The sequence below is a fragment of the Numida meleagris genome, unplaced genomic scaffold (genome assembly GCF_002078875.1).
Source record: "Numida meleagris isolate 19003 breed g44 Domestic line unplaced genomic scaffold, NumMel1.0 unplaced_Scaffold250, whole genome shotgun sequence".
In the NCBI taxonomy this organism is placed as follows: Eukaryota; Metazoa; Chordata; class Aves; order Galliformes; family Numididae; genus Numida; species Numida meleagris.
The window spans coordinates 41056-68059 of NW_018364306.1; the positions used below are offsets into that span (position 1 = coordinate 41056).

A 27004-nucleotide genomic window follows, 5' to 3' on the forward strand; every position below is an offset into this window, starting at 1 on the left:
TGGCACAATCGCTGTGACATGCCAGGGCTGTCTGTGAGCTTCACCCAGCTGCTTCACTGTTCAACACGTGGAAATTAGTTGTACGGAGACAGTGGAAGCAAGGCAACAGGAAGCAAAAGAAGGCAGACCGAATAAACCTAATCCAGACAAAATCCAGCAAGGTCATCTGCTCCTAAAATTCGCTGCAAATTTGTTTTGGCTACAGGAAGGCTATGACCAGCCAAAAGCTCACTCTGTATTTGCCTTATGCTTTCTCAAAGCATCTATGGCACCCCAAACTGCTGCCAGAAAGGAGAAAAGGTAGAGCACAGAGCAGCAGCCTGAGGGAGATGGCGAGCCTGGTCTACAACACTGAGCCAGAAAAGGGATTGCTCTCCAGATCAGCAAGAGCTCTCTGTGCTGGACACGCTACTGGCATGTGGCAGTGCGTGTAAAGAAAGCAGGACAAATGAGGATGACAAATGCTGCCTTGTGTGCTTACCTCTTAGTTTTGAGCCAGTTAACAGAGAGAGGACGTCCTTGCTGAAGAAGAGCAAATATCCTTTCATCCTACCCAGGAGGAGTGCAGGGCTATGGGAGGAGCCCTGGTTCTAGCACGGATGCTGGAGCACGTTCCTTCTTCACTGCCATCCTTTTTAGTGAAAGCTGGGTCAGCCATTCTGGAGGCAACTCAGTATCCTCAGACACAGCAACTGCAGTGGTGCAGATGTGCAAGTACCCACCACAGTGTGTAAGGTGAAGCAAAGAGCTCAGCTCCTTGGAGGCTGCACTTCATCATTCAAGTTTTAGAGCCTTATGCTGGAGTCACGAGGAAGGATTACGGGCAGGTGGCCCCCACAATGCAATACCCAGAGCTCTTCCCTGAGTGGCAGGAAGAGAACTCCTGGGACTTGAAGCACCTGCATGGGGTAACCCCACAGCTGTGCACCGGGAGCAGGCACACACCTGTCCTGGGCAGGAACAGCATCAGCCTCTCTCAGGTTCCCAAAACACCTTAGAGGCTTTCTCCAGTTTCCTGCAGCAAAACCCCAGCAGGGAACAGGACTCAGCACAGGACAACAGCAACAAATTGGTTCAAGTTACTGCTGTACTGTTACAGAAGCTCCTCCTGCAACCCAGACATCACACACCCGGTCAGAACCCACCGCTCGCTTCCATCTCACCAGTTTGGGAAAGTGAATTTGGCCCTCCAGACCTTGCCACCAGCTTGTGGCTCTCTAGGTGTGAGCCTGGGCTACAGAATTCACTATTAGTCCTCTGCACAGGAATATTAGACTTCTGCTTGCCAGCTTGCCATTCTGCTTTCATCTCCATCAGCAGCACAAGACAGACTGAGGGACAGACAGCGCCAAGGTGCCTGGCATAGCCCCACACAGAGGGGACAAAATCTCTCACAACCATTACCAACACTGAAAGAGCAATGTACTTCTCCCCTGTGCAGGTTTCCACCCAAGCCTAGCCACACAGAAATCATAGCCAAACCCTTTGCCTCATAAACAGCACAATCACAATATTTGCCATTAAAGCCAATGGGACTCAGACTGGGCCATCCTCAGCCTTACAAAAGCACATGAGGATAAAAGGGGAATTAGCAGACGGATGCATCAGGTTAAGCAGAGAACCTGTGACTGATCAACAGCCACTGAGCTCCAGCAGAGACATCAAGCCTGGCCCTGACCAGGAGAGTCCTGCACTTTTTCAGGTCATCCCAACATGTCTTATCCTGACTAGCACACTAAAATATCAGTGGGACTGATTCTCGCATCTCTCAATCCCTTGGCATCAGGGCATCCCAGCCACTGCTGGAGCTGCCACCCACTGTCTCTGTGGTTTCCTCTTAGCTCAGCAGCTCTGGCGCAGACAGCGTGAGTGTGAGCACTGCCCTGCAGGGCATCACACACCACAACGCTGCACCAGCATCTCCCCATGCCTGACATGCCGCATGCAAACAGTTCATCACGAGACACAGAGATTTTAATATCAAAATAATTTTGTATAAAAATACTTTTGGAGACTGAAGGCAAGCAGCCCCCCAGGCACTGCAGTGAGCATCTCAGCCCCGTGGCTGGCCCAGAGAAGAAGGCAGAGCACAGCCAAAGCCTCTGGAGTCAAAGCAGCAGGCACAGTGCAGAGCCCACCCTCGTGCCCCACTAGGTGTCAGTCAGGCTGGCTCTGGAGCCAAGCAGCACCGGCACCAGTGCAGCACCCGGACCCTGGGTGTGCAAGACAGCCCCAAGGAGACACAGCCCCTCAGAGCTGACGAGTAGGAGCGGCTCTGCCCCATCCCACACAGCGCCCAGCCCCATATCAGGCCATGGAGCACAGACACCTGTGCCACTCCTTCTTGGGTTTGGGCCCCAAAGTCCCCCCACGCAGGTGCAGAGCAGCAGCACGTTATATCTCTCCTAGGTCCTCATAGACAGGCGACAAGCTATACTCATCCACACACTGCTCCTTCCTCTGCCCAATCTGGGGCTTCATCACCCGGCAGTACAGCACCTCCGTGTTGTTGTTGTTGCTGCTGTTCAGGCCAGGTTTGATGGCCGCCTTCTCAGGAGCAAGATTCCCTCGCCGCCTGCTAGGGTCCTCACTTCTTTCGGCACATTTGTAGATTAACATTGCCGGGGGCTTGGGGGCAGGCACTGGCTTGGGGCCCTTGGCCTTGAAGGTAGGAACTGAATAGTCATCAGTACTGGGGTTGTAAGGGTACTCGTAGCCGCCCTTGCCGTTGTGGCCCTGCGTGCGCCAGGCCTCACCAATGGGCCGTGCCTCGTCGTAGATGCTGGCGGTGGCTGGCAGCACGCGGGGTGCGCAGCCCTCAGGCTCGTCGTAGATGTGCTCCTTCCGCACTGGGCCGCAGCCCTCGGCCCGCACCTGCTCACAGGTACCTGAGAACGGCACCCGGAGCTTCACCCCGTCCACAGCACCCGCGGCCTTGCTGTCAATGGGGTCTGCATACAGCGGGTCCGGCCAGGGTCGGAAGCTCTTCACCGAGTCCAGAGGCTCTGAGTAGAGGCTGGAGGGATCCTTGTCTGGCAGGACAGCCCGCGGCACCTTGGGCAGAGGGGAGCGTGGAGGGGTGCTGGTGACGGGGGGCTTGGCCTGCGGCACAGGTGGCTCTGGCAGCATCCGAGTCTTCAACAGTGATATCGCATCTCTCTCCTCTGCTGCAGCAGAAGGCCAGGGTGCCAGCCCTGCCTTGGGTGCTGCAGCATCATCCTCTTCTGTGGGCAGCTCCAGGCTCAATGAGTCAGCCAGGGCCTGGCGGATCAGCACCACACTGGGGCTGTCAGATTCCAGCGAGTCGCAGCTCTGCTGGTTCTCCTCCACCTGAGCTTTCTGTTCCCGGATGGAGGCTTCCACCAAGCGGAAGATCTCATTGCCCTGCTTGGTCTCGAAGGTGAAGTTCCCCGGTCCAGAATCACAGCGCCTGCCAGCTTCAAAGGAAAACATCACCTGCAAGAGAAACAGGAGTCATGTCCCGCTCAGCAACACCTGGAGCCATGCAGGCCGTGCTCCCCTGATGTGCGTGTGGCTGCAGCGCTGGGCCTGCACATGGCAGAACTGACCACCCTGCTTCTCCCATTCCCTGCTGTGAGCACTGAGGTTGTGCTTCGCTCAGCAACTGCACAGCACCCAGGCAGAGGCAGGACTGCCTATCAGGCTGGAACAGCAGTGAAATGGGGCACACAGCTGAGGGGACAGCTCTGCAGTCACCCAAGGCCAGAGCTGCAGGCCCTGCTGAAGGCTGTCCTCCTCTCTGAGCTCTGCCAGCAGGCTCAGATTCAACTGGCACCAGAGCATACACTGGAAACTGAGTGGGGCAAGAAGGTAACACTTCAGCAGGAGAAACTGCTGTAGGTAACTTGGGTAAGTCAGCATCAGTCAGGCAGAAGGGAAGCAAGATGATAAGGAATCAGAGAGGAATGTAGCTTTCCATGGGAGAAAAGCTAGAGGCAGCAGTTTGGTTACAAACAGCAAGCAAAGCATTTGTCTTGTAAGCATCAAAGTACTTCGTGTCAATAACAGTAAAGAGAAACCTTGAGGCTGTGCTTCTCAGGCCTGAGCACACTTAAGTTCCCACCAGCAGATGCACAGACCCTTCTTGAACCTTGGTCCCTGAACCCAGGAGACAAAAAGTCTTTCTGATGCTGACTGGCATGCAGCAGCAGTCTCTGTGGTTGCTGCAAGAGCCTCTGATGACAGACTTCCTTGTGTGAGTCAGCCCTGCTAATCACAAGCACAGCCAATTCATCTCCACCAGGGGACTCAGGAGTGCAGCCACCTGCTCCTCCAACGACTCAGCACTGTTCCTGCCTCTGGCACTGCCATCCTGAGAACAGCTTAGCTTCCACTTCTGTTTTCGTGAAGTGCCACAGAACATGCCGCTCGCAAGCTGCAGCTGATGCCATCACTTCTGTAAACAGCCCCAGGGAGGCCACTTTCTCCCGCCCCAGCATGGCAGATACAGCTTGCAGCCTGTGTAGCAGCAGGATAGATGGGGAACCCGCTGCTGCGGGACACTGGGGAAGCACAGGCCCACACAGGTCAGCCAGGCTCACAGCAGTGTGCCCCGTAAGGTGAACACATCCAGAACAAAACAAGTGTCTCAAACAGCCCATCCTGTTCCGAGTATTGTCCCCGAGGAGGAATGGATACATGCTGGGAGCCATCAGAGCGCTGAGCTCCCGAGCAGCGTGGGCTGGGAGTGCTGGGGGAGAGAGCAAGGGGGGGCAGTGGCTGCAATGGCCTCAGTGGGAGTAGGGAAAGGACCACGTGGAGCAGGGCTGTGCAGCTAGGCCCCCTGGAGAGGTGGGCACATCACAGCTCATGCTCCTGTGCAGTGACACTAGTGGGGAGCTGGGGACAGACCGGGGTCACAGGTGCCTCGGGGATGCTGCTGTCGTCACTGAGGGCTGCAGCACTTTGCAGAGCCCACAGCACCAATGCCACAGCAGCCAGGGACAGTCTGTGGGGCACAAGCAGCACCTGTGGCTGCCGATCCACCCACCCACCTTGTCCCGGCCGTATCTCCGGAGCAGCCGATAGGGCCAGACGTAGAGGGTCTCGTTGGTCCGTGGGTCCTTCAGGATGAGGCTGTCACGCTCAGCCTTGAGCACGTAGGAACCGCGCAGCTCACACCGCTCTGCAGCCTCAGTCCGCTGCACGGTCACCCAGAAGGCATTCACTGCGGGAATAGGGGTGCTCAGGGGAGGCAGAGAAATCTCACCTCCTGCTCCCAGCACTGCCCAGCACTGCCTTTAGGAGCCCAGCAAGGGGTGGCAGCAGGACAGTCCAGGGAAGGGAGTGCAGCAGTAGGCCACACCTTCATCTCTCGAATAGTAGATTGAGTTCACGGCCATCTCCAGGACTGGTGCCTCCGCGCTGCCCTCTCCACCACGCTGGACCGCAGCATTTCTGGGGCCATTCCCCTGATGAGGGAGAGAGGATCAAACTCAGCCCCTCTGCCTGCACCAGCCCCCAAAGGACCCCTTGGAGTCACTGTCCCCTGCCCCATTTCCCCTAGGCCCCACTGCCCTCCCCAGGGGCCCACCCAGCCCTGCACAGCTCAGCCAAGCCCCGTCCCACCCAGTGCCAGAGACCATACCCACCCAGAGTGACAGGGACAGAGACAGACAGGACTGGGCAGGAGGGGCTGCACAGAACTCCCAGCATGGCCCCGAACCCAGTGCATGGAACAGGGAGCAGATCACACAACCACAGAGGATGAAAAACCCCCCCTAAGATCATTGAGCTCAACCCCATCTCATCTCCACCACGCCCGCTGACCATGTCCCTCAATGCCGCATCTCCACAGATCTTGAGCACCTCCAGGGCCATGACCCCACCACTTCCCTCGGCAGCCTGTCCCAATGCCTGCCCACTCTTTCAAAGAAGAATTTCTCCCTCCTCCCCCAGCAGGCCTCCCTCCAGACCCTCCCTTGAACAGAGTCAGCACTGACACAGCCCCCTCGTGGACCCCTGTGCTCATGGCACCACTGCCTATTTGACTTCTAGGGTGGGTAGGGCTTGGCACACAGGTGCCTGGTGTGGAGGCCAAAAGCACCCCCACTTCCACACGGACGTGCTCCAGCATGGCTGATATCAGCACCCAGAGCACAGCGTGGGCCCAGCCGATCTCCCAGCCACACAAACAGAGGAGGGAGCAGATGCCATGACCCAGTCACAGCAGTCCATGTCCTGCTTCTGCGCAGCCAGGAAGACAGTGCCAGGATTAGTGCACAGACCGCAGAGGGAAGCAAGCACTTCTACTTTTAGCATATGCAGAACTGAAAGTGCAACGCAAACACTCTGCCAGAGCCCACATCTCCACAGCAGAGTCCCCTGAGGACCTGTGCGGTAGACGCACCCTTGGTGCCCTCAGGGACCCTCCTCTGGGGCAGCCCCATGCAAACCAGAGGCCCACTGACGTCCCGCACCACCCTTCCAGTGGATTTTGTGCTCTTGCATGAGGGTCCGAGCTCAGACCAAGCAGGAAACTTTCCCAGGGTCACATGGCCGGGGTTGCAGCACATCTTGCAGAAGGCAAGCTGCAGCAGTTTCAGTTTAAAGCCGGTCACATGAGCTCCCCAGCAAGAAGTAAGGCCCAAACAAGGCCATCAGATTCTCTCTGGCTCCTAAACAGGATGCACACTGCTAAAACCCAAAGTCCAGGAGCTGAGAGCAGCAGCTTCTCCTCTCCTGAAGTATCCAACGCAATAGAGCTCAACCTGGGATCAGGCAGCTGAGAACCCCTGAGGGCTTTGTTGGATTGTCCCTTCCCTCATCTTCAAAAGAAACAGAATCATAGAATGGTTTGGGTTGGAAGGGACCTTTAAGATCATTTAGTTTCATTCCCCCTGCTATAGGCAGGGACACCTCACATTAGACCAGGCTGCTCACAGCCCCATCCAGCCTGGCCTTCAGTGCTTCCAGGAAGGGGACATTCCCAGCCTCAGTGGGCAACCTGTTCCAGTGTCTCACCAGCCTCACAGTAAAGAATTTCTTCCTATTACCTAGTCTAAATCTACTCTCTTTAAGTTTAAAGCCATTTCCCCTCATCCTGTCACTACGTGCCCTTATAAAAAGTCAGCTTTCCTGTAGGCCCGCTCCAGGTCCTGGAAGGCCACTATAAGGTCTCCTCAGAGCTTTCTCTTCTCCAGGCTGACAAGCGCCAGCTCCCTCACCCTGTCCCCATAGGGGAGGTGCTCCAGCGCTCTGACATCTTCGTGGCCCTCCTCTGGACCCGCTCCAACAGCTCCATGTCCTTCTTGTGTTGGGGGCCCCAGGACTGGACACAGTAGTCCAGGTGGGGTCTCACGAGAGCAGAGCAGAGGGGCAGAATCACCTCCCTCGCCCTGCTGGTCACACTCCTCTTGATGCAACCCAGGATACTGCTGGCCTTCTGGGCTGCAAGCACCACTGCCAGCTCACACTGAGTCTTCCATCAACCAGCACCCCCAAATCCTTTTCCTCAGAGCAGTTCTCAAGTCATTCTGTGCCCAACCTGTATCTGTGCTTGGAATTGCCCCAACTCAGGTGCAGAACCTTGAAAGAAATCCCATCCTGAACTCAAATGATCTCCTCGGCCCATTCCCAAGCTGCTCACCTTCTGGACAGCAATTAACACAACACAAAATCTCACTCTCCAAGCAGATGAGCAGAAACTGCAACCAAGGACTTTCAGCTTCTTGCAGTGACCGCATGCAGCAGCTCCTACGCCTTGTGCCCTAGGCCAGGCCTTCAGTACAGCCCCTTGATCTCACAGCACCTTGCCAAACTCATCCTTAAGCTGCTGGCCAGCTTCTGGACCCCAAGTGTGCAACTGGCAGCTACCAGGTGAACAAAGGTGTGAACGCAGCACTGCTCCAAGCAAGCGTTCCCTGTCTTGTCACTGCTCCCACCGTGCTGAAGGTGGATGGTGAGCTCCCAGCTGAGCTCCAGGAGCCCTGCCCAGGACAAAGGCTGCAACCCTGTCTGCATGACACAGGGCCACAGACATGGAAGACTCCCAGCACCACACCAGTGCCTCTGAGCTTGGCCTGACACTGGCAGCTGCAGGGAGGTCCTGCAGGGCAGCCCAGCCCTACACCCATACCCTGTGACTGGCGAGCACTGCCCAGCACTGAGAACCCTCCCACCCCAAAAGGAGCACACAGGGCACACGTGGGACCAGGCAGGCGGGGACCAACCTCGTGGAGCCATACAGATGCCCATACCTGCAGGCCACCACTGCCCTGTGAACTGCCTTCACGAGGATGCAGCTGACAGCTGACTGCCAGCTCTGGGGAAGGGCAGGGAAGCTGGAAGGCTGTGCCACGGGCCAGCACTGACGCTGGCACTGGGGAGTGACCCCTAGACTCAGTGAAGGGCTGCTCTATCCCCAGAGCTGCTGGTGCTCCCGAGAAGCCCAGTACTGCACCATGCTCGGGGTTCAGCTTCTGCCTCTGCAGGAAAGGCAAAGACAGCTGGGTCCAGAGGAAACGCCCCCAGCCCTCACCAGGTGTCTGCAAGGGGTGAGCAGGGCTCCGTGCAGCGGCACAGCAGCAAAGCGGATGTCACAGGGCGTGGGGCACAGGCAGGAACCCCCGGGGACAGCGCGCTGAGCGGCCCCGCAGTCCCACGAGCCCAAGCCGTGCAGCTGCTGGGGCCGGAGCCGCTTCGAGGGGCAGCCACGGAACGCCCGCGGTGCCTCGAGGCCGCTCCCTCGGGGCCGCGACGCCGGGACACGGAGGTGCCGCCCCGTTCCCCGCCCCGCTCACCGGGAAGGCGATCTCGCACAGCTTGGCCACCCACTCCTCGCTTTGCTGCTGCTGCTCGGCCGCCAGGAGGTAGCTGCGGCCGCTGGTCTCCAGGCGGAAGGCGGCGGTGCCGGCTCGGGGGCCGCTCTCGTTGGGCGCGGGGGCCACGCTGGTGCAGTCCGCCAGGCGCACCACCGTCTTGTCCAGGCGCCGCGTCCCCAGCCGCCCGCCCGGTCCCGCCGCCTCTTTGCAATCGAAGAACTCCAAGCGGGCGACGCCGTGCTGGCTGGCCGGGAACAGCGCGAACCAGCCCCGCTTCCATCGCTGCAAGACATCGAGTCAGCGTGGGGCGTCGCGTCGCGTCCCGTCCCATCCCATCGCGGAGCGCGGCCGCCGCTCGCCCTATCCCCGCCGCCGCCTGAGCTGAGCAACTGGCGGCCCCCATCGCTCGGCTCGGCTCGGCTCGGCTCGGCCCAACCCATGGCCCGGAGACCGTCCGGCCCCGGGCCCCTCCCGCCCCACGCCCCGGCCCGGCCCGGCCCGGCCCGGCGCCCACCTTGGTGCCGAACTTGTTGCTGTGCTGCACGAAGAGCGGCCCTTCCTTGGCCGGCGGCTCCATCCCGCGCCGCCGCTCCCCGCGCTTCCGCCGCCGCTCCTGGGTAGAGAGGCGGGGCGGGGCGGGGCGGGGCGCGCACGTGTCGGGGACGCGCGGGAGGGGCCGAGAGGCGCAGTGCGCGTGGACGGCGCGTACGTGGGCGCGCGTGTGCGCAGAGAGCCTCAGCGCGTGTGTGCCTGCGGCTGCGAGCGCTCTGTACTTTCCCCGCGCGGTGACGCACGCTCCGCGCTAACACCAGCGCCGTGTGCGAGTGCCCCGCTCCCCGTTGCGGTGCTAGCGGCGCATCCCGCCCGGCGGGGCTCCGGGCGGACCCTCGGGCCGATGCTTCGTCGCGGCTGCAGCCTGCGCCCTCAGCTGCCGTGTCCCCGCGGCTGGTCCCGCCGGCTGCCTCTCTGGATGCTGAGGGTGCGTGGGGCCGGGCTGGGAGCAGCGCCGTCCCGAACAGAGCCGGGCTGAGGCTGCGGGAATGCGGCCGGCAGATCACCGCGCCCGACGGAGCCGGGAGAGCAGCCCTGCAGCGCCTGGCTCTTCGTAGAATCGTAGAATCCCAGAATCGCTGAGGTTGGAGAAGCCCTCCAAGATCCCCAGGTCCAACCCCGGCCCACCCCCACCGTGCCCGCTGACCACGTCCCTCAGTGGCACATCTCCACGGTTCTTGAACACCTTCAGGGACGGTGACTCCACCACAGCCTGGGCAGCCTGTGCCAGTGCCCGACTGCTCTTTCCGTGAAGAAATTGTTCCGAATATCCAACCCGAACCTCTCCTGGTGCAACTTAAGGCTGTCACCTCTTGTCCTATTGCTGCTACCTGGGAAAAGAGGCTGACTCCTTCTGTGCTGTCACATCCTGCAAAGAGCTCTCAGCTCCCAGACCCGCCAGAGGCCCCATCCCACACCCTGGGGTGGGAAGAGATGGAGCACTGGCCCTAGATCCTGCAAGACTGGGTGCTATAGTCCGTGACACGGGCACAGATGGCTGCAGAGGAGGACTTTGTGGACACCTGAAATGCTGACCCAACTGCCACAGCACACTCTGTAGAGTAAATAGGGACCAGCCTAGGAATTAGAGGGTGCAGCTCATCACGAACAAACAGAAGAGGAAAAAGTTGCTGGGCTTGCCCTCGGTACAGCTGGTTCTGCCCTCTGGACAGCAGCACTCAGTACCAGATACACTGTGTCCACACTTGGGAAAGAAAAGGGACAGAAAGGTGCTGCCCAGGGGCACTGTCCTTGTCCCCTCACTGAAGGCTCGCTGCAGCTCCGCGCAGCCTGATGTCCCCTGCGGTTGGTGGCACCGGGATGTGGCTGCTGGTGCAGGATGGAGCTTGGGCACCCAGGGGCTTTGGGCTGGAAGCACACAGGGAGCAGCCCCCGGGGGGGGCTCCCCCAGACCTTCCCCCGTACATCAGAGGAAGCAACTGGGAGTGTGAGAGTGGGAAGCAATTCAAAGTGAATTCAGGGAGCTGGAGGTCAGGTCTAACAAAATGCATTCTGAAAACCTGGCAGGGCTTTAATGAAGCCAGAGGGCACAAAGGACCAGTACCCCAGCACTGAGTGAAAGGCAGTAGTCCAGATAATGACCTGGAACTTCAGAAGGAAGTGCAAAAAAGTTGAAACTAGGTCAAAAGCCTAGGATGAACATAAAATAATAGCAAAAATAATCAGGAAAGCCAAAGGACAAGATGAGATGAGATGAGATGAGATGAGATGAGATGAGATGAGATGAGATGAGATGAGATGAGATGAGATGAGATAGATGAGATGAGGATGAGATGAGATGTAACTAGCAAAAAAACCCATGGAGGATCACAAGAAAATGAAGGTGTCAGTAGGAGGATGCTGAACAGTCCATGTGGCCCATGGTCCCGCTGACACGGGGCAGCAGGAGATGCCAAAACTCAGATGCTCCGTGTATTCCTTCTCTCGGCCTGTGCTGAGGAGAGTGTCTGCTGTCACACCATTAAATGCTGCTGGCAGGAGTGACAGAGGAGTATGCTTAGGCAGGATGAAGGAAAATGTGACTAGACTGGCAGGACTGAAGATAACTGACTGTGACACTGAGAAATGTTAGGGGATGGATAAGTTTTCAGAAAACAGGAAAAAGGAGTGACGTGGTACCCGTCTCTGAAAGGGGAAAAAAATAGGGAGTGGGGACTTAGATGCCACGTACCTCAGCTTCACAGGGGCTGAGTCTTCATGTGCTTTGAGTGCTCCTTGCATTGTGCAGCTGCCTGCATGCCATGTCACTGAGCTTTGGGCACACTATGGCAGCCCACAGTGCACTCCAACTGTCAGGCTGCAGGCTCCTCGCTCCCCAGATGGCCCAGGCAACATCACCTGGCTTCCTAGCACTGCCTGAGCCTGCAAGGGGGAGAGGGAGATGCCACAGATTGTTGGCCACAGCTCTGTTGGCCTCTGACACCCATTTCTCCAATGCAAACCCATGCGGGAGGGTTAGATGGAAGCACTGCAGGTGGTGACAGCTGCTAGGAGGGCCCTCAGCAGCGCCCGTCTGCGGGAGCGCACCGGCGCTGCTCCTGGCTTCATCCCTCACACAGGGATGGACCACAGTAACAAAGCCACACACACGCTTCCCACGTTACGAAGCCATGTGGCTCAGAGAGGCTGCAGGCATGCTGCAGGATGCAGATCTGCCTCACAATGAGTCTGACAAACAGGAAAAGCAGCCAGAAATAGAGCGGAGTAGCACAGTGATGACGAACACAATCTTCTGCGTGCGCACAGGTACCGGTGTCTGTGCAGCTGCGGGACAGGGAAGTACTGACGTGGCAGCACTTCTGCAAACCAGAACCTGTGGGACGCAGAGGATCATGAGCCAAACCTGCGTCAGCAGCTCAGAGCAGCGTGACAAAGGCCTGATGTTTGCAAGCAGGTGAATCGCGCGCAAGGCGTAGCAGTCTGATCTCCGCGGACGTGGTGGGTGGGAGAGACACCGCAGCCCGCAGCGAACTAGGGAACCGGCACGGGGCGGCGTGGGCCGCAGCGGGGCCCCGCACGGCAGCGGCTCGGGCCGCTCCTCCCCGGACACCGCCCCCGCAGCCGTCGGAAGCCGCCGGGCCGCGGCAGCGCGGCTCTGCCCGCGGGCTTCCAGAGATCCCCGCCCCGCGCCCGGCCCCTCCGCCGCCCCACCCGCCGGGGCCGCCCATTGCGCTGCGGCGGCCGCGTCTTTGCGGGGCGGGCGCTCCGTGTCCCCGCGCGGGTCCGTCCGTGCCCCCCTCGGCTCCTCTCCGTCCGTCGGCTCTCTTCTCCATCCCTCCCCGCATCCTTCCGCGTACCCTTGTGTCCTTCCCCGTACCGCCCCGTCCTTCCCCGCACCCCTCCGCCCTCCCCACCGCCGCAGGGCCGTTCCTGCGCGGTCATGGCCGGGCGGCCGCGCTTCCTCTGCGGCGTGGTGGAAGGTAGGTCCCGCCGGTCCCGCTGGGGCCGGTGCCTCGCCGGGGCTCTGCAGGGGTTGTCCCTGCCCGCCAGGAGCGCGCTGCGGCCGGGAAGGGCCGCTGGGACCCTCGTTCGCCACGGCCCGTATCCCGGGAACGGGGGAGGCAGGGCCCGGCTCTGCACAGCGCTCGCTCTGCGCCCAAGGGCGTGGAACCGGCAGTCGCCGGTGCAGGTCCCCAGCTCTCTCATAGAGCACGGATGCGCCCCTCAGAGCCCCAGCGCAGCCCCCTCCCAGCATCACGGTGTGGCACAGGGATGCGCTGCTCTGGCTCCAGCACACCGCAGTGGCTCTTTCTCTTCTCTGGGCACGGGTCCCAGACCCTGGGGTGCGCTCCTCCTGCCTCCCTCCCTGCCGCACAGCGCTGCGCCTGGCGCTGCCCAGGTAGAGCTGCTCTCGTGGCAGTTCCGTGTAGCTCTGTCCCCCCTCAGCTGCTGTTCCTGCATGCAGCACTGCACCTCTGCAGCTGGGCGAGGTCTGGCACCTGCTGGTCAGAAGCATCTTCTCCTTTCCTGGCAGCACATCACCACAGTGCAGCCCACTGCCTGCTGCCTTGCCTAGGAGGAAGCAAAAACACTACAAATAAACACAAAGCAAATAGAAAGTGCAGGAATGGAGAAGGTGATAGCATGGAGGAATGTGAGTCAGGCAAGAATCGTCAGTGTAGGAAAGCTGATCTGGGAAAGAGGAGGACAGAGATGCTGTCAGCAGGGCTGCTCCAGGAGGAGGAGGAGATTTCTAGAAAGCGAAGGAGGAAGAGCATCCCTCACCCTGCCATAGCACCGATGCTGGTGGGGAGCGCTGGCGATGTGGGCAGGGTGCTGAACAGGGCGCTGCTGGGCAGGGCCAGACCAGAGCAGGGGCAGCGTGTCCTACACAGAACCCTGCTCCCTTCTGACACCTGGGCAGTGCTGGTGGCAGCCGGAGGGCACAGACAGTCTGGTGGCTGGGTGATCGAACCTGCAACAGGACAGGGTAGGTGGTGGGGAATGGCTGCAGCAGTAGGACTTTACTTTCCTACATCTCCAGCTTTCACTAACGGCCCAGAGGATGGCAAGCAGTGGTGCTGACTGGGTACTGCTGTCATGTTCTGGGCCACGGGAGAGCCAAGGGGCAAACACTGCAACACTCATCCCTGCTCACCTGTCCCTAAAAGAGAAGGGCGCATGCATCCTTCCTGTGGAGGTGCCACTGCAGGAGCTGACAGGTTTCTGTTGGTACAGTTTAATCCATTTTTCTGTGCTTGAATTCTCTCCAAGAATATGCTTGGAGAGTTTTTTCAACTGTGCTGCTGCTGGCGTGGCATGTGTAAGAGACAAACATCACCTCTGCGAGGCGATGTCAGCTCACAGTGAAATGCAAGAGAGGCCCTTGCAGGCAGAGGCTGTGCAGACCCCCAGGGCCTCCTAAGCTGCAGGCTGAGCAGGGCTTCCCATGGGCTGCAAAACAGAAAATCTCTTTTTTCATGGAAATACGTCCTTCAGATGAATTATTTGCTGGGATCTTTGGGTGGCTCCAGATTTGGCCCCATGCACGGGGGCATGGCTAACAAAGCAAATCTATATTGCTTCAAAACCAGTGGAGCAGATGTGTAGATGTCAAGCCGTTAGAAGATCAGCTGGCAAACAACAGCGCTCAGTGCGTGCTGCAGCACAAGGCAGCAGGGGGCCCATGCTTCGTGCTGGCAGCTGTGGGGCAGCAGGGAGGTGGGGTCCCTGCAGGCAGTGCACGCTTCAGGGCAGAGCTGGTCCTTTCTCCCACATGAGCAGAGTCCTTCCAATCTGCCCTTCTGCACAATGAATGCATTCATTTCCCTCCATCCCTGTTCTCGTTCTTGTCTGCTAGAAAGTACTTGACTAATTTAGAAGTTGCCTGTGACACTGAGCCCATCTGGCATGAGGAAGCTGCCCTAATGGCTGCTTGCCATCACTGTTCAAGATGTAATGTGTTTTCTGTGAGGCTTCCTACCCGAGCAGGTAGGTATAGGTGCCCCATTTGAGCAGATGACCTCCAGAGTTCCCTTTCCAGCCTCAACCATTCCATGATTCTGTGACCTAACTGTGTGGCTGAAGAGCCATTTCTTGCTAAATTTCACCTGTGTGCTCGATCATTTAAGTGTTTCCCTTCACCTCCTCTTTAAGAAGCAATCAAATCTGCAGCTCCCCAAAGCATGTTCCTGCACGTTCCCCCATTGCTCCCGGGTGAACTTGCTCTCCTCTGGGTATTTTTACCCACTGGCTTTGCAAGCAGCTCTGCACCTCCCAGATCTTCCTACAAGCAGAAGTGGGAAGGCCCTATCCCTGACAGTGATCCCAGCGGGGAGTGGTGCTGCAGGACCGGCAGTGCCTCCTCACTGCACCCAGTGCTGGGCAGGGCAGGGCAGGGCAGGGCAGGCTGAGTGGTGCTGCAGCCTCCAGCTTGTGTCACACACTGGTGCCCAGCAGCCTCCCAGATCTGCAAGTGGAAGAAGTAGAAATGCTCAGAAACACTATGGAACTTGCTGACTCCAGATCTGTATTTCCTGCATTCAGTTTTGTTATGTGAGCCTCCGGAAGGGCAATGCCCTGGCTCACTGGTGAGCGTTCCAGTCAGCAGATGGCCCCTAGGGCTGCTCCGTGATGTGCTTTCCTTGTCTGGACTTTCCCTTTACAAGCTCACGGGGATGGTGTTTTCCAGTGGAGGCCACACAAGGTCTCTGTGAAATGGTCTGTGGCATCATGGGCGTCCCCACAGACTGTGTGCTCCTGACCAGAGCGGCTGGCGGAGACGCTGCCTTGTCCTGGGCTCAGCTGGGATGGAGTTAATGTTCTTCCTAGTAGCTGGCACGATGCTGTGCTTTGGATTTAGGATGAGGATAATGCTGGTAACACACCAATGTTTCAGCTGTTGCTGAGCAGTGCTCGTACCGAGTTAAGGACTCTCAGCGTGGGGCTGGGGGGTGTAGGGACCTGGGAGGGGGCACGGCCAGGACAGCGGATCCCACCTGCCCAGAGGGATGCTCTGTGCCACAGGGCATCGTGCTGCACCATGCAACGGGGGGGAGTTGGCTGGGGTTGGCTGTGCTGCTCAGGGACGGGCTGGCCAATAGTGGGTGGTGAGCAATTGCCCTGTGCGTCACCCGTTTTGTGTACTCTTTTATTATTATTATTATTTTATCGTCCTCCCTTCCTTTTCTGACTTGTATAATACCTTTATCTCAACCTGCAATTTTTACTCTTTTTTTTTCCCCCAGCCCTCTCCCCATCCCTTTGCTGTGTGGTGCATGGCTGCCTCCAGGTCCCGCCCCACTGCAATCAGGGTGTGCACCTTCCAGGCGTGGGGAGAGCTGTGTCAGTGCATTTTAGCTGTAGTTTGAGTTGCTGCAGCGTTTAAAGGCAGAGAGAGCATCTTTTATTGCCCCTCTTTTTACCTGCTTTTCCCTTTTACAGGTTTCTATGGGAGGCCGTGGTCCATGGAACAGAGGAAACTTCTCTTCAGATGGCAAGTATCCCAAACTTTGCTCTCTGGAGTCACTAGGCAGGTGGACAAGGTGGAATCCAGTGGCGCGTGTCAGTCCCCGCTGTTCCCAGGGCCGGCAAAGGGGAGCAGCCCCCATCCTGCCCCGCGCCGAGCGGCGGTCACCGTGGGAAGGGTGGGTGGCAGATGGACGGGCCCGTGGAGCTGGCGGGCGCTGGCGGTGCCTCCCGTGCCCAGCAGATGGTGCTGGGGCTCTGCGGCACCCAGCGCTGCGCTCAGGGGTGCTGCGCTCAGAGCCGGAGATGCGCGGTGACGGGAGCGCGCTGGGGGCGGTGCGGTCGGAGTGCAGGGACCGTGGTAGGGGAACCAGAGAGGTGAACGCAGGAGAATGTAACTTAGAGTATCCTGGAGAACCTGCAAGCGAGATAAAGGAAAGCAAGAGAGGTGTTTTAAATGGTGTTAGGAGTGAGGAGATCTGGTGATGGCCCGGTCAAGTCGCTGTGTGTGCTCACGTGCTCGCACGTGTGAGCAGCGTTCACCTCTGCTTTCCTTCTCCGGGAAGAAACAAGATGAGGCGCTTGTGCCAGGCAGTCCATGACAGCCTGTTCACCATAGGAAGATGTAAAACATCATCTACCTAGGAGGATAAGTGAAATAAATGAATAAATCAGATGGTTTTCACACAGGATTGCCGAAAGGACTGTCTAGGGAAGTGTCTGTTCTGTTCTGATGATTTCCAGTGAGTGCTGGACAGAGCTGTGCTTCTTGAGGCCAGGGAGAGCCTTACGATGGCATGGTCTCATTTCCCAAAACAGCCAGGCCCTGGTTTAGCTCAGACCTGCTCTCCTTCAGCTGCAACTGCAGTGCAGCACCCAGGGAGCTGAGGATGGGCTGCGGCTGCGCCGTGGGGGCTGTGAGCCTGCAGGCACAGTGAGAAGGAGAGGGCTGGCATGCCTGTCTGCAGGCTGCTTTGCAAAGAGCCCGTCTGCAGCCCGGGGTGACGCCTTGTCCTTGCTGCAGGCTGAAGCGTTGGGGGCTGAACTGCTACATGTACGCGCCCAAAGACGAGCTGAAGCACCGGCTGCTCTGGAGAGAGCCTTACACAGAGCATGAGGCAGGTAGCGGCTCTGCTGGGCCCCGGCGCGGGGGGCTGCAGTCATTCCGGTCCCATCGCTCTGCATCTCAGCCACGGTCAGGCTGCAGCTGCGCTCCCCCTGACAGAACCCTGCACGGTGTGGGAGCCCCAGACCTTCCCCATCGCGGGTTCTTCCCAAGGACCCTAACAGCTGCAGAGCTCCCATGTGGATTGCTGGCAATATGCTGCAGTGCTGGGGCACACAGGCCCTTTGGGTGGGTCCTCTGTGTCTCAGGGCCCGGGCACCACCTCCCCAGAGCCCTTCTCTCCTTCTGATCCCTCAGCTCTCCCCTTCAGGCTGCAGCGGTTCCCCCTCTTTCCCTCCTGGGCCTTCAAGCTCTCACCGCATCCCTCTGCTCTGTCCCCAGCCCAGATGCAGTCTCTCATCAAAGCTGCCCAGGAGCACGATGTGGAGTTCATTTTCGCCATTTCTGCTGGCCAGGACATTGTGTTCTCAAGTGCTGGGGACAGGCTCCTGCTGCAGCAAAAACTCAGGCAGGTACCGTGGGCCATTCCTTCACCCCACGGCTCCTGGCAAGGGGCACAGGTGCTCACGAGCAGCCCCATGCCCACACCAAACATCTGTGAGGGGCTGTGAGCTCCTCCTGCCCCCAGGGCAGCTCTGGGTGCCACACTGTCTGGTCAGGGCAGCAGAGCCGGGGACTGGGGGTGCCCCAGTGGCTGCGGGCAGCTCCGCGGGAGCTGCAGGGAGCGACCAGCCCCATCCTGCCGGGTATCACAGGGATGCGGGCATCATCTGTTGTGCTGCTGCAGTGCTCCGCTGTCCCTGCCTGGAGCTCGCCTGGCTCCGCACGTCCTCCTGCTGCCGCCCTCCTAGCGCCTGTCCTGTGCCCGCAGGTGGCCGCCATGGGATGCAGTGCCTTCGCGCTGCTTTTTGATGACATCGATCCCTGCATGTGCCGCGCTGACAGAGACGTCTTCCCCTCCCTGGCACAGGCCCAGGCCTCTGTGGCCAACGAGGCGTACCGGGAGCTGGGCCTGCCTCCCACCTTCCTCTTCTGCCCCACAGGTACTAACCCAGCTACGGGCGCTTGGCAGCCCCAGCGTGCTCACTGTGCTGCTCCCAGCACTTCTTCCTCCTGCTGACCGCCCTGGCAGCCTGTGGGCTCCACCATGTTTTGGGACAGCCGTGGAGACCTCAGGGTGGGGACGGGAGCAGGCTGTGGAGCGGACAGCAGTGGGCTGTGAAGGGCAGTGCCACCTCCCCTGCTCAGCTCCTCTCCACATCCCTGCCTGCTGCAACTGGTGGCTGCTGTCTCCGCAGAGTACTGCAGCTCGCTCTGCTTCCCCAGCCCCGCTAAGTCCTGTTACCTGCAGACCCTTGGCCGGGAGCTGCTCCCAGAGATCAAGGTCATCTGGACAGGTGGGTGCCCGGCCCGTCTCGATGGGCATGTGCAGCTCTGCACTTGGTGCCCAGATATGCACGTGCGCCAGTGGTGCTGTGCGTGGGGGAGTGCACTGCCTGCATATCCCACACATATTTGTGCCTTGATGCTCTAGGCCCAAGGGTGGTGTCCCAGGAGCTCTCGGTTGCATTGGTGGAGGAGGTGGAGCACGTCCTGCAGCGTCGCCTCCTCATCTGGGACAACCTCTTTGCCAATGACTATGACTGCCGACGTGTTTTCCTGGGCCCCTACACAGGCCGTGCCCCTGGCCTCTTGCCCCAGCTCTGCGGGCTGCTCCTCAACCCCAACTGCGAGCTCCAGGCCAACTTCATCCCCATCCACACTCTGGGCAGCTGGTTCCGCTGTGAGCTGTGGGGCTGTGCCCACACCGACAGCACAGGTACATGGCCCCATGCCCCGGGACGCTCCACGCATGGGGCACCACGGCCACAGTGAGGTTGTGTGCACAGGATAGAACCCAGGCCATCTCTGCCCAGCTTTGCCATAGCCTTGCAGCCCCCCCACCCACCAGCCTGGGAGAGGTGGCCCTCCACGTTCTGGACATGGGGTCCCTCCCAGGTGGTGGGCTGCCCTTCAAGTTGTCGCATGGGATGGTTTGGTAAAGCACCGCATGAGGCTGCCCAAGCTGATGAGCTCTGTTCCTTAGGGACAGGGGCTCCAGCAGAGCTGGAGGACGGCCAGGGCCTGCAGGAGGGTTACAGCCCCCAGAAGGCTCTGGAGCTGGCGCTGCTCGACTGGGTGGCCGAGATAAAGCAGCAGGTGCTGGAAGCAGGTAGGTGAACTGGTACCGTGCAGCATCCCTCAGCCCCGAGCACGGACCAGCTCTGCTGGGAGCTCTGTGGGCTCCACAGAGAGCTGCAGTGGGGTCGTCCTGTGGTCAGGGTCTGCTGGGGGGAGTCTCTGTATGAGTAGCACTGGGAAAAGGAGGGATTTGCAGCTGGAAGGTGAGGTAGAAGAGTTTGAAGCTTTGGTTCCATGGGCAGTTGTGTGCTGGGCTCACTGTCCTCCTCCAGAAGTGAGCAAGCTCATGGGATGCGGGATGGTGAGGACCAGGAGGGTGCTACCAGCAGATGTAGTAATGTCCCCATCTGCCTTTTGAGAGAGCACTTGGGGAAATAGAAGCTGAGAGAAGACGGTGTGGTGCTGGGGGAGAAGACCGATGGGGGGAGGTGTCTGAGATCTGGGAGCAGCACAACAGGGTGACGGGGTGCAGGAAAAGTGCATGAGGTCTGTGACCCTGCAGCATGGTTCGGGAACAGCTTTGGACTGGAATCAGCTCTGGGTGGTGCCCAGCTGCCTGGAGGAGGATGATGTGGCATTTGCTGCAAAGATGGAGAGCAAAGCGTGCTTCCTGCTTTCCACATTCCTTACCTCAAACTGTGGGCACAGTAGGAAGCTAGGAACCATGATAGGGCTCTGGAAGTGGGGGTTAAGAGTGGTGCAAGTCTGTTGTTTTGCATTATTTGCTTCTGCAAAGCCTGTGGCCTCCCCAGCTGCAAAGTCCTGAACAATTCAGAGCCCATGGTCTGGGCAGACCCCGGTCCGTGCCAGCACTGCTCTGAGCTCCCGGCACAGCTACCCCAGGGCTGTCCTTCTCCACACAGCCATCCTGGTGCAGGTGCCAGTGGGGCTGCCCCTTTGCTCTCTCTTCCCAGGAGGAAGGACTCTGCTGCACCCCAGCACCGGCTGCGAGGAAGAAGCAGGGCAGCATCCTGGCACAGCAGGAGGGCAGGAGGCCCTGCCTGGCCCCCAGCCTCGTGACGCTGCTCCCAGTGGGGCAGATCAGCATGAAGCTGAGCCCTGTGACATGATGCCGGGGAGCAGAAAGAGGAAGGCAATCTCGGTGCCTGAAGAGGGCAATGGGAGCGAGACCTCCACTGGTGGCCCACAGAGCCCTGCAGGGGATAGGGACCAGCTCGCTTCAGGTAGCAGAGCAAGCTGTGAGCCCTCCTCTGCTCTGCCCATCACGGCAGGGAGTGATAGGGCTGCGGGAACTCCTGTGGCTGACGAGACCCTCCACAGCCTGGGGGCACCAACGTGCTGCAGTGGTGGGGCCAGCACCAGCCAAAACACTCCCCCAGACACCAGTGATGCCAGGGGAGGGGGCAGCAACCCTCCTGGCAGTCCCCAGCCTGGGGCCAGCACTGCTGATGTGCTCCAGGTACCCTCAGGGTCTAGGGCTGGTCCCAGCCCTGCCCCCATCTCACAGCTTATTGATGGGGCCACCGCCAGCCCTGGCCCCACTGCACTGCTCACCAATGGGACTGCTCTAAGCCCTGCCCCCACCGTGCCACTGATCTCAGAGGAGGCCAGGCCTGGCCCCACGGCACCGCTGCGTCTGGAGGAGGCCAGGTCTAACTCCAGTGCCCCGCTGACCATGGAGGAGGCGCGGATGCTGGTGGAGCTCTTCTACCTGCCCTACCATCATGGGCCACAGGCGCAGCATCTCTTGGAAGACCTTCAGTGGCTCCGAGCCAACAGTCCCAGCACGGGAGTCCCCGCCGGATCGCCGACCTCCTGCGTGGTAAGGCTGATTTGGGCACTGCTGTGGGAGAGTGCCCAAATTGCAGCCGCTCTGACGCCTTCTCTGTCTGCAGGTCGCGCAGTGGCGCAGTCGGGCCCGCTCCTTCCAGCAGCTCTGTGCCCAGACGTGCTGCCTGCACAGCCGCTTCGTCCGCAGCGCGGGGCAGGCGCTGCTCTACGACCTCCACCCCTACCTCTGGGACATCCGCAACCTGCTGCTGGCTGCCAGCGCCTTTGTGCTGTGGCTGGGTATGTGGGTGAGGGCACCCTGGGGGACAGGTCCTGTGCCCTGGGCCGCTTACCCACACCCGGCCAAACCCAGCCCAGCTCCCAAAGGGCCTGTGAAGCACGGGACCCTGGGCACAGTGGCACGGCCAGAGCACCTTCATCTCGCTTTGTCCTTCCACCTACAGAGGTGAGAGTGGCTGGGAGCCCTCCCAGCAGTCTGAGTCCTGGGGTCTGGCCAGGATGCCAGGGTCTCTGGTGGGAGTGTTTCCCTCGAATGCCCTCCCTGCGTGCTACCCATGCCCTGTGCTCACCACTGCACCTCCCTTGCAGATGGCCACCTCCTGTGTGACCCTGACCACAAGGGCACCTGGGGAAGCTGCTTTGGCTGTAAGTATGGTGGTGTGTTTTTCTCCTCCCTCCCCCCTCAAAGGGCTGCCGCCCTCTGGCCCTCACCATGGGGCTGCCCTTCCCCACGTGCTGCCTGCAGGTGTTAAAGGCCTGGGAAGGCTGGCACCTTGCCCATCCTTATGTGCTGAGAGCATGACTGCTGGGGAGAGGGCAGTGGGCTCAGGACACCATTGGTACAGGGCCCGCGAGGCTCTGCCCTGTCTAGCTGAGGATGAAGGCTCTTTTCTGAAGCCAGATGTGGGCTACAGGCCCTCTGCAAGGCAGTGAGACCATTGCCCTCAGCGTCCCAGCCCTGCACCTCTGCACCGGGGGACCCAACAGTGTCGCAGTGCTGCACACCCACCTCACCACACGGGTGGCTGAGCCCCTGCCCTGCACCCACACCCGTCAGCAGGGAACAGGAGTCTGGTGGAGTTCTGTGCCTCTGAGAAGTACATCGTGGCATCACTCCCAGCTCGGTGGTTTGTGAGTGGCTCTTACCTCTGAAGCACCATCCCTGCAGATGGCTCCTGACCTGGTCTGGAGGGAGCAGCCACTGGAGGGGAACTGAAGGGGAAGCAGCCTGGAGAGGAGGCAGCGCCGTGCATCAGGGAGGGGGCACACATTGGAGCAGCACTTCGCTGTCTGTTGTGGTTTAGAGGGAATGTTTATTCCTAGGACACAGTTTCTCAGCCTTTTTTATCCCAGGACTGCCTCTCTGGTGAGAGGGATGCATGGAAGAAATTGTTTACCATGAGAGTGGTGAGATACTGGAACAAGAGAAGCTGTGGGTGCTCTATTGGATGGGAGCTTTGGCAACATGACCTAATGAGAGATGTCCCAGCCGATGGCAGGGGTTGGGACTAAATGATCTTTAAGATCCCTTCCAACCCAAACAATTCTATGATTCTGGGGCCACTGAGAGCAGTACTGACAGAAACGAGGATGGATTTTGAGTGTTTATGCATCACTTTCAGAGCCTCCATTCCTCCAAAGGAGCTCCAAATTTGGAGTAGAACATGGCTGAGTGATGAGCTGCATCCATGGGGAAGCAGCGATGGTGCGAAGGTGTCCATGCAGACGCTGGTGGCTGGGCTGCAAAGCAGCGTGCTGGGCTCTGCTCTGGGCTGCAGCTTTCTGGCTGTGCCAGGAGCTGTGTCACACCTCTGTCTCCTGCTGCCTGCAGGGTGCCAGAGCATCACTGCCCCGCTCTTCCTAGGGGAGGACGCTGAGCCCTGGGTGCGCCGTGGGGGCCTCTTTGGAGAGCTGCAGGTGAGATCATGCCCCTGAATACTGGGGGCTGGAGGAGCCCTTGGGAAGCCAGGACCACAGCTGCTGTTCCTGCCCTGCCATCGGGTTCCTGCATGCTCAGGGGGCAGAGCTGCTTGGGTGCTGGTGCTGGGGCCTGGGGGGGAACACGGAGACGTTCCTCCTGCTGCCCCAGGGCAGGTGTGGGGGCAGGACAAGCTGCTCCTTGACAGACTGCCTCCTCCAGGCGCTGCTGCCCGTGGGGAACAGCTGTGACCTCTTTTGCCACCCACCTCCACTCTTCCCATCCCGGCAGCTGTACCACCTACGCCCGCTGCTACCCCGGGACAAGGTGAGACGGAACGTGCCATCCCGCAGCCCCTCCTGCCCCTCACCCTGCAGCCCACCCTGCATGGCATAAAAAGAAAAGCGCACGTCGACTGCCAGCCGCAGGGCTGAGGTCACAGCACAGGACAGTGGCAGTGGGAAGCGAACCCCAGGGTCGGGCCAGCATGGGGCTGGCTGCCCAGGGCCGTGTCCCACGGAATGCAGCCTGCAGCAGTCACCCTGCTCCACCTGCCCTGCTGCCCCGCGGGGCTCAAAAATGCTGACGCTGCGAATCCACCACCATGGGCACAGCACACACACCCCTGCTAAACACGGCACCCTGCAATGCACGGCTTAGTGCTTATAAATAACAGAGGAGGAGTTGCAGGCACATGAGAGCAGATTATAATGTCAGACTGTGGCTGCCAGCAATTCCCAGCGCAGGAGCTTGTTTTCAATTGCCGGTTGTCAGATTACGTCTGAATGTGTCTTTCCATTGAAACTATTGTGGAAAAAACTCGGCCGAGCACTTTGGCCGGTGCTGGGAGCAGAGCTCAGGAGCGCCTTGCTCTGCCCCTGTCGCTCCCCGAGCCGTCCTCTGAGAAAAACATGTTCTCACCAGGACGTCCTTTGTGCTGACCCTGTGAGCTCTGATGCGACCAAGGCAGGAATTTATGAGAGGTTTCTCCTTTGCACATGCTCCATGGAGAGCGTGTTTTGCTGCCGTTCGGCTTCTCTGAGCATGCTCTGGGCTGGGCTGAGCAGCGTTTTCTCAGGAGTTGCTGCTAGGGGGTGCCTGACTGGAATGGCAATGGCTCGTTTTAAAGCACACTGTGCTGTGGTAGCAGGACGCAGCACACAATGGCTGCATGCATCGCATCGCTCAGCGCCAGCGCCCCGGGCACTGCAGCACCCACCTCCCCTAGTGCTGAGGGCTGTGCCTCTGGTCACGGTCCCTCTGTGGGGACATTCTGGGCAGCTGTGAGCGCATCATGCTCCGAAGGGGCTGTGGTAGAGCAGCGGGAGCTGAGGGGCAGCAGCGGGGCAGGATTGGGGCTGAGCTGGGTTGGGCTCTTCCAGGGAGAGCTGTACCAACTGTGCCGGGAGGGTCTGGACGGTGAGCCCAGCACTGCGGAGGTCCTCACGGCCCACCCCGACCTGCTGGGTGACAGGTGAGACCTGACCCATGGGGATGCCCTGGATGTGTGCCCGTGCAGCGTGGCAGCAGCCAGCCAGGGCCCTCCTCTCGTCCCCACAGGGAGCAACTCCGCCTGTGCCATGGCCACTGTGGGACTGGGATGTCCCATGTGGGACAGGGAGGGCATGTCCAGTGGGGTCCTGGTAGCTGCCATGGGGACAGAGATGCTCTGTCCCCACCGGTCCCTATGGGGGCTGCAGTGCTTATGCTGGCTGAGGGCATCATGAGGGTCTCAGAGGGTTGGGGGAGGGCGCTGGGTGCCGTGTCCCGGCAGTGGGGGCAGCCGGATGCTCTGCGCTCCCTCTGTGCTCCAGCTCAGCAGTGCCCTGCTCTGTCCCCCCAGGGTGCTGGGCAGCTTCCTGAGCCTCAGCCCCGAGTACACCTTCGTGCTGGAGGACGAGGGTGGCCCCTGTGGCTATGCAGCTGGAGCGCTCTGTGCTGAAGGATTCCTGCGAGAGCGCGACAGCAGCTGGCTGCCGGCCATGCAGCGCAAGTACCCCCGGGAGCTGGGGGTCCTGGGACAGGTGAGGGAGCACCTGTGGTGCTGGGAGGGGCTGGGGAGGGAGGGTTCCCTCACTGTGTGTATCGCCTGCAGGGTGTCCTGGAAGAAGCGCTGCTTTTCTTCCACACAAAGCCGGCGGCCGTGCCGCTGCCTGTGCTGCGACGCTTCCCCTCCCTGGTGCAGCTGGACACGGCCCCGCGGGTGCAGGACGTGGGTGCCAGGCGCAGTCTGGCTGTCAGCCTGCTGAGCGCGCTCAGAGCCAACGGTGAGCTCCGTGCTGGTGGGGCCGAGGCACCCCAGGCCCACCCCAACCACATCCTGACTGCTCCCTGCCCACTTCGGAGCTGGGGCAGCCCTCACTGGGGCTCCTTGCCTGCATCCTGGCTCTGCCCCCAGCACCGTGAGCTTGCACGAGGGGACACGAGGGTGCCAGACCGTGGTCTGAGCTCTCCTCTCCCTTGCAGGCTCAAGGGGAGTGTTTTGCCAAGTCAGTGCTGCAGACCACCAGCAGCTGAGCTTCTACAGCAAGCTGGGCTTTGTCGCGCTGCCCATGCCCTGGCCCAGCTCCCCTGACACGCGGCTCCTGGGACGTCTCCTCTGAGCGAGCATCGGGGACAGGCACAGGGCAGCACCACGGGACCCCATCCTACACAGGATCGGCTGCACAGCTGGAGGGATTGGCAGCGCAGAGCTTCTCGGGCAGGGCAGGGACATGGGAGCGTGGCCTGGGCATGAGCGAGGTGCTCCTGGGCCGTGTGCAGGGCACCAGGCTGTGGGGTGTGGCAAGAGAGAGGCATTTCTGCCCTTTTGGGAGATATGGGCGCTGGGGACCTTCGCTCCTGCTGGCTGAGCACCCTGCAGCCATGCAGGGCGTCCCTGGGCTGCGCAGAGCTCCCACCCGCAGGTGCAGGGCGGTGGTCCTGGAGCACAGCACGGTGGGGTCCCTGTCCTGTGGGTGGGGCTGCCCAGCTCTCCTTGCAGGTGTGGACCCAGGTTGGGAGGCTGGGGCTGGGGCTGGTTCTCGGCACCCAGGAGCTGCCTGCGTGCGTGGACCGAGCTTGCATGGGGCCCAGTCAGGCAAACCCCATTCCGCTGCCCGAGGACTGAAGAAAGTGCTATCCTCAGTAATAAAGCATTTGCTGGTCTCATTGTAGGTCATCTCTTGGGGAAAGCACTGCGACGTCACCGATTCCCTCCAGCAACCCATAGCTGCCAGCCCCCCGGCCCCGTGCTTGCCGCCAGCACAGCGGGACCTCGGCTGCAGCAGCGGCTCCTCCTCCAGCTGCTCCCCAGCCCCGCACCCTGAGCTCACCCCGCTTGAGGAATGGCCCCAGTGCTGGCAGCGCGTGCTCAGCCGGGGTCCCCGCAGCTCCCTTGCGGGACGGGGTCCTCCGTGGCAGTGGCTCCATTATGGGTCTGGGGGGGCTCCTGCTGCCAGCAGGACTGCAGAGGGAACGTCTGTCCGTCCATCCTGCCACAGTCACGGGGAAAGGAGGGGATGGAGGGACGAACGGGTCACGGGAGGTTCCCCCTCGGTGGCCTCCCCGCACCTATGGGGCGAGGAAGAGGCCGATGAGCGGCCGAGGAATCCGGAGCGGAGGGGACGCGGGCAGTCCCCGCTTTCCCCGAGCCTTGCCCGGACGCACCGATCCGCGCCCGAGAGCGGCTCCGAGGGGCGGCTGCAGCCGCTCCTGGTCCCGGGGCGGCCGTGGGTCCCGGGGCGGGGGAGAGAGCCCGGGACCCTGCAGGGGAGGGCCGCGGTG

At 60.4% G+C, this 27004-nt stretch overlaps 2 protein-coding genes across 17 annotated transcripts; one reads left to right on the plus strand and one right to left on the minus strand.

The window, feature by feature from the left end:
• Positions 1-1952: 1952 nt before the first annotated feature.
• DOK1 (docking protein 1) lies at positions 1953-11614 on the minus strand. Its single transcript, XM_021382539.1, has 5 exons — positions 9298-11614; positions 8763-9065; positions 5327-5432; positions 5016-5188; positions 1953-3456 (listed from the first exon to the last, which is right to left on the minus strand). The coding sequence occupies exons 1-5, from the start codon at positions 9358-9360 to the stop codon at positions 2395-2397; spliced, it is 1707 nt and encodes a 568-aa protein (XP_021238214.1). The 5' UTR covers positions 9361-11614; the 3' UTR covers positions 1953-2394.
• Positions 11615-12113: 499 nt separating this feature from the next.
• Positions 12114-26394, plus strand: LOC110390931 (protein O-GlcNAcase-like). 16 transcript variants are annotated; one of them, XM_021382528.1, is made up of 17 exons: positions 12114-12249; positions 16239-16290; positions 17287-17384; positions 17770-17900; positions 18260-18431; positions 18687-18785; positions 18923-19207; positions 19475-19600; positions 20484-21352; positions 21426-21600; positions 21910-21966; positions 23153-23238; positions 23462-23566; positions 24622-24713; positions 25083-25263; positions 25335-25506; positions 25706-26394. In XM_021382528.1, exons 2-17 carry the CDS (start codon positions 16262-16264, stop codon positions 25840-25842), a joined length of 2814 nt encoding a protein of 937 aa, XP_021238203.1. In that variant the 5' UTR covers positions 12114-12249; positions 16239-16261; the 3' UTR covers positions 25843-26394. The 16 variants fall into 16 exon arrangements, 14 of the variants coding, with proteins under 14 accessions (XP_021238203.1, XP_021238207.1, XP_021238208.1 ...); XM_021382529.1 differs by having other exon boundaries at positions 12186-12293; XM_021382527.1 differs by lacking the exons at positions 12114-12249; positions 24622-24713 and adding exons at positions 12501-12775; positions 22379-22452 and having other exon boundaries at positions 23186-23238.
• The last annotated feature ends 610 nt before the right edge of the window (positions 26395-27004 follow it).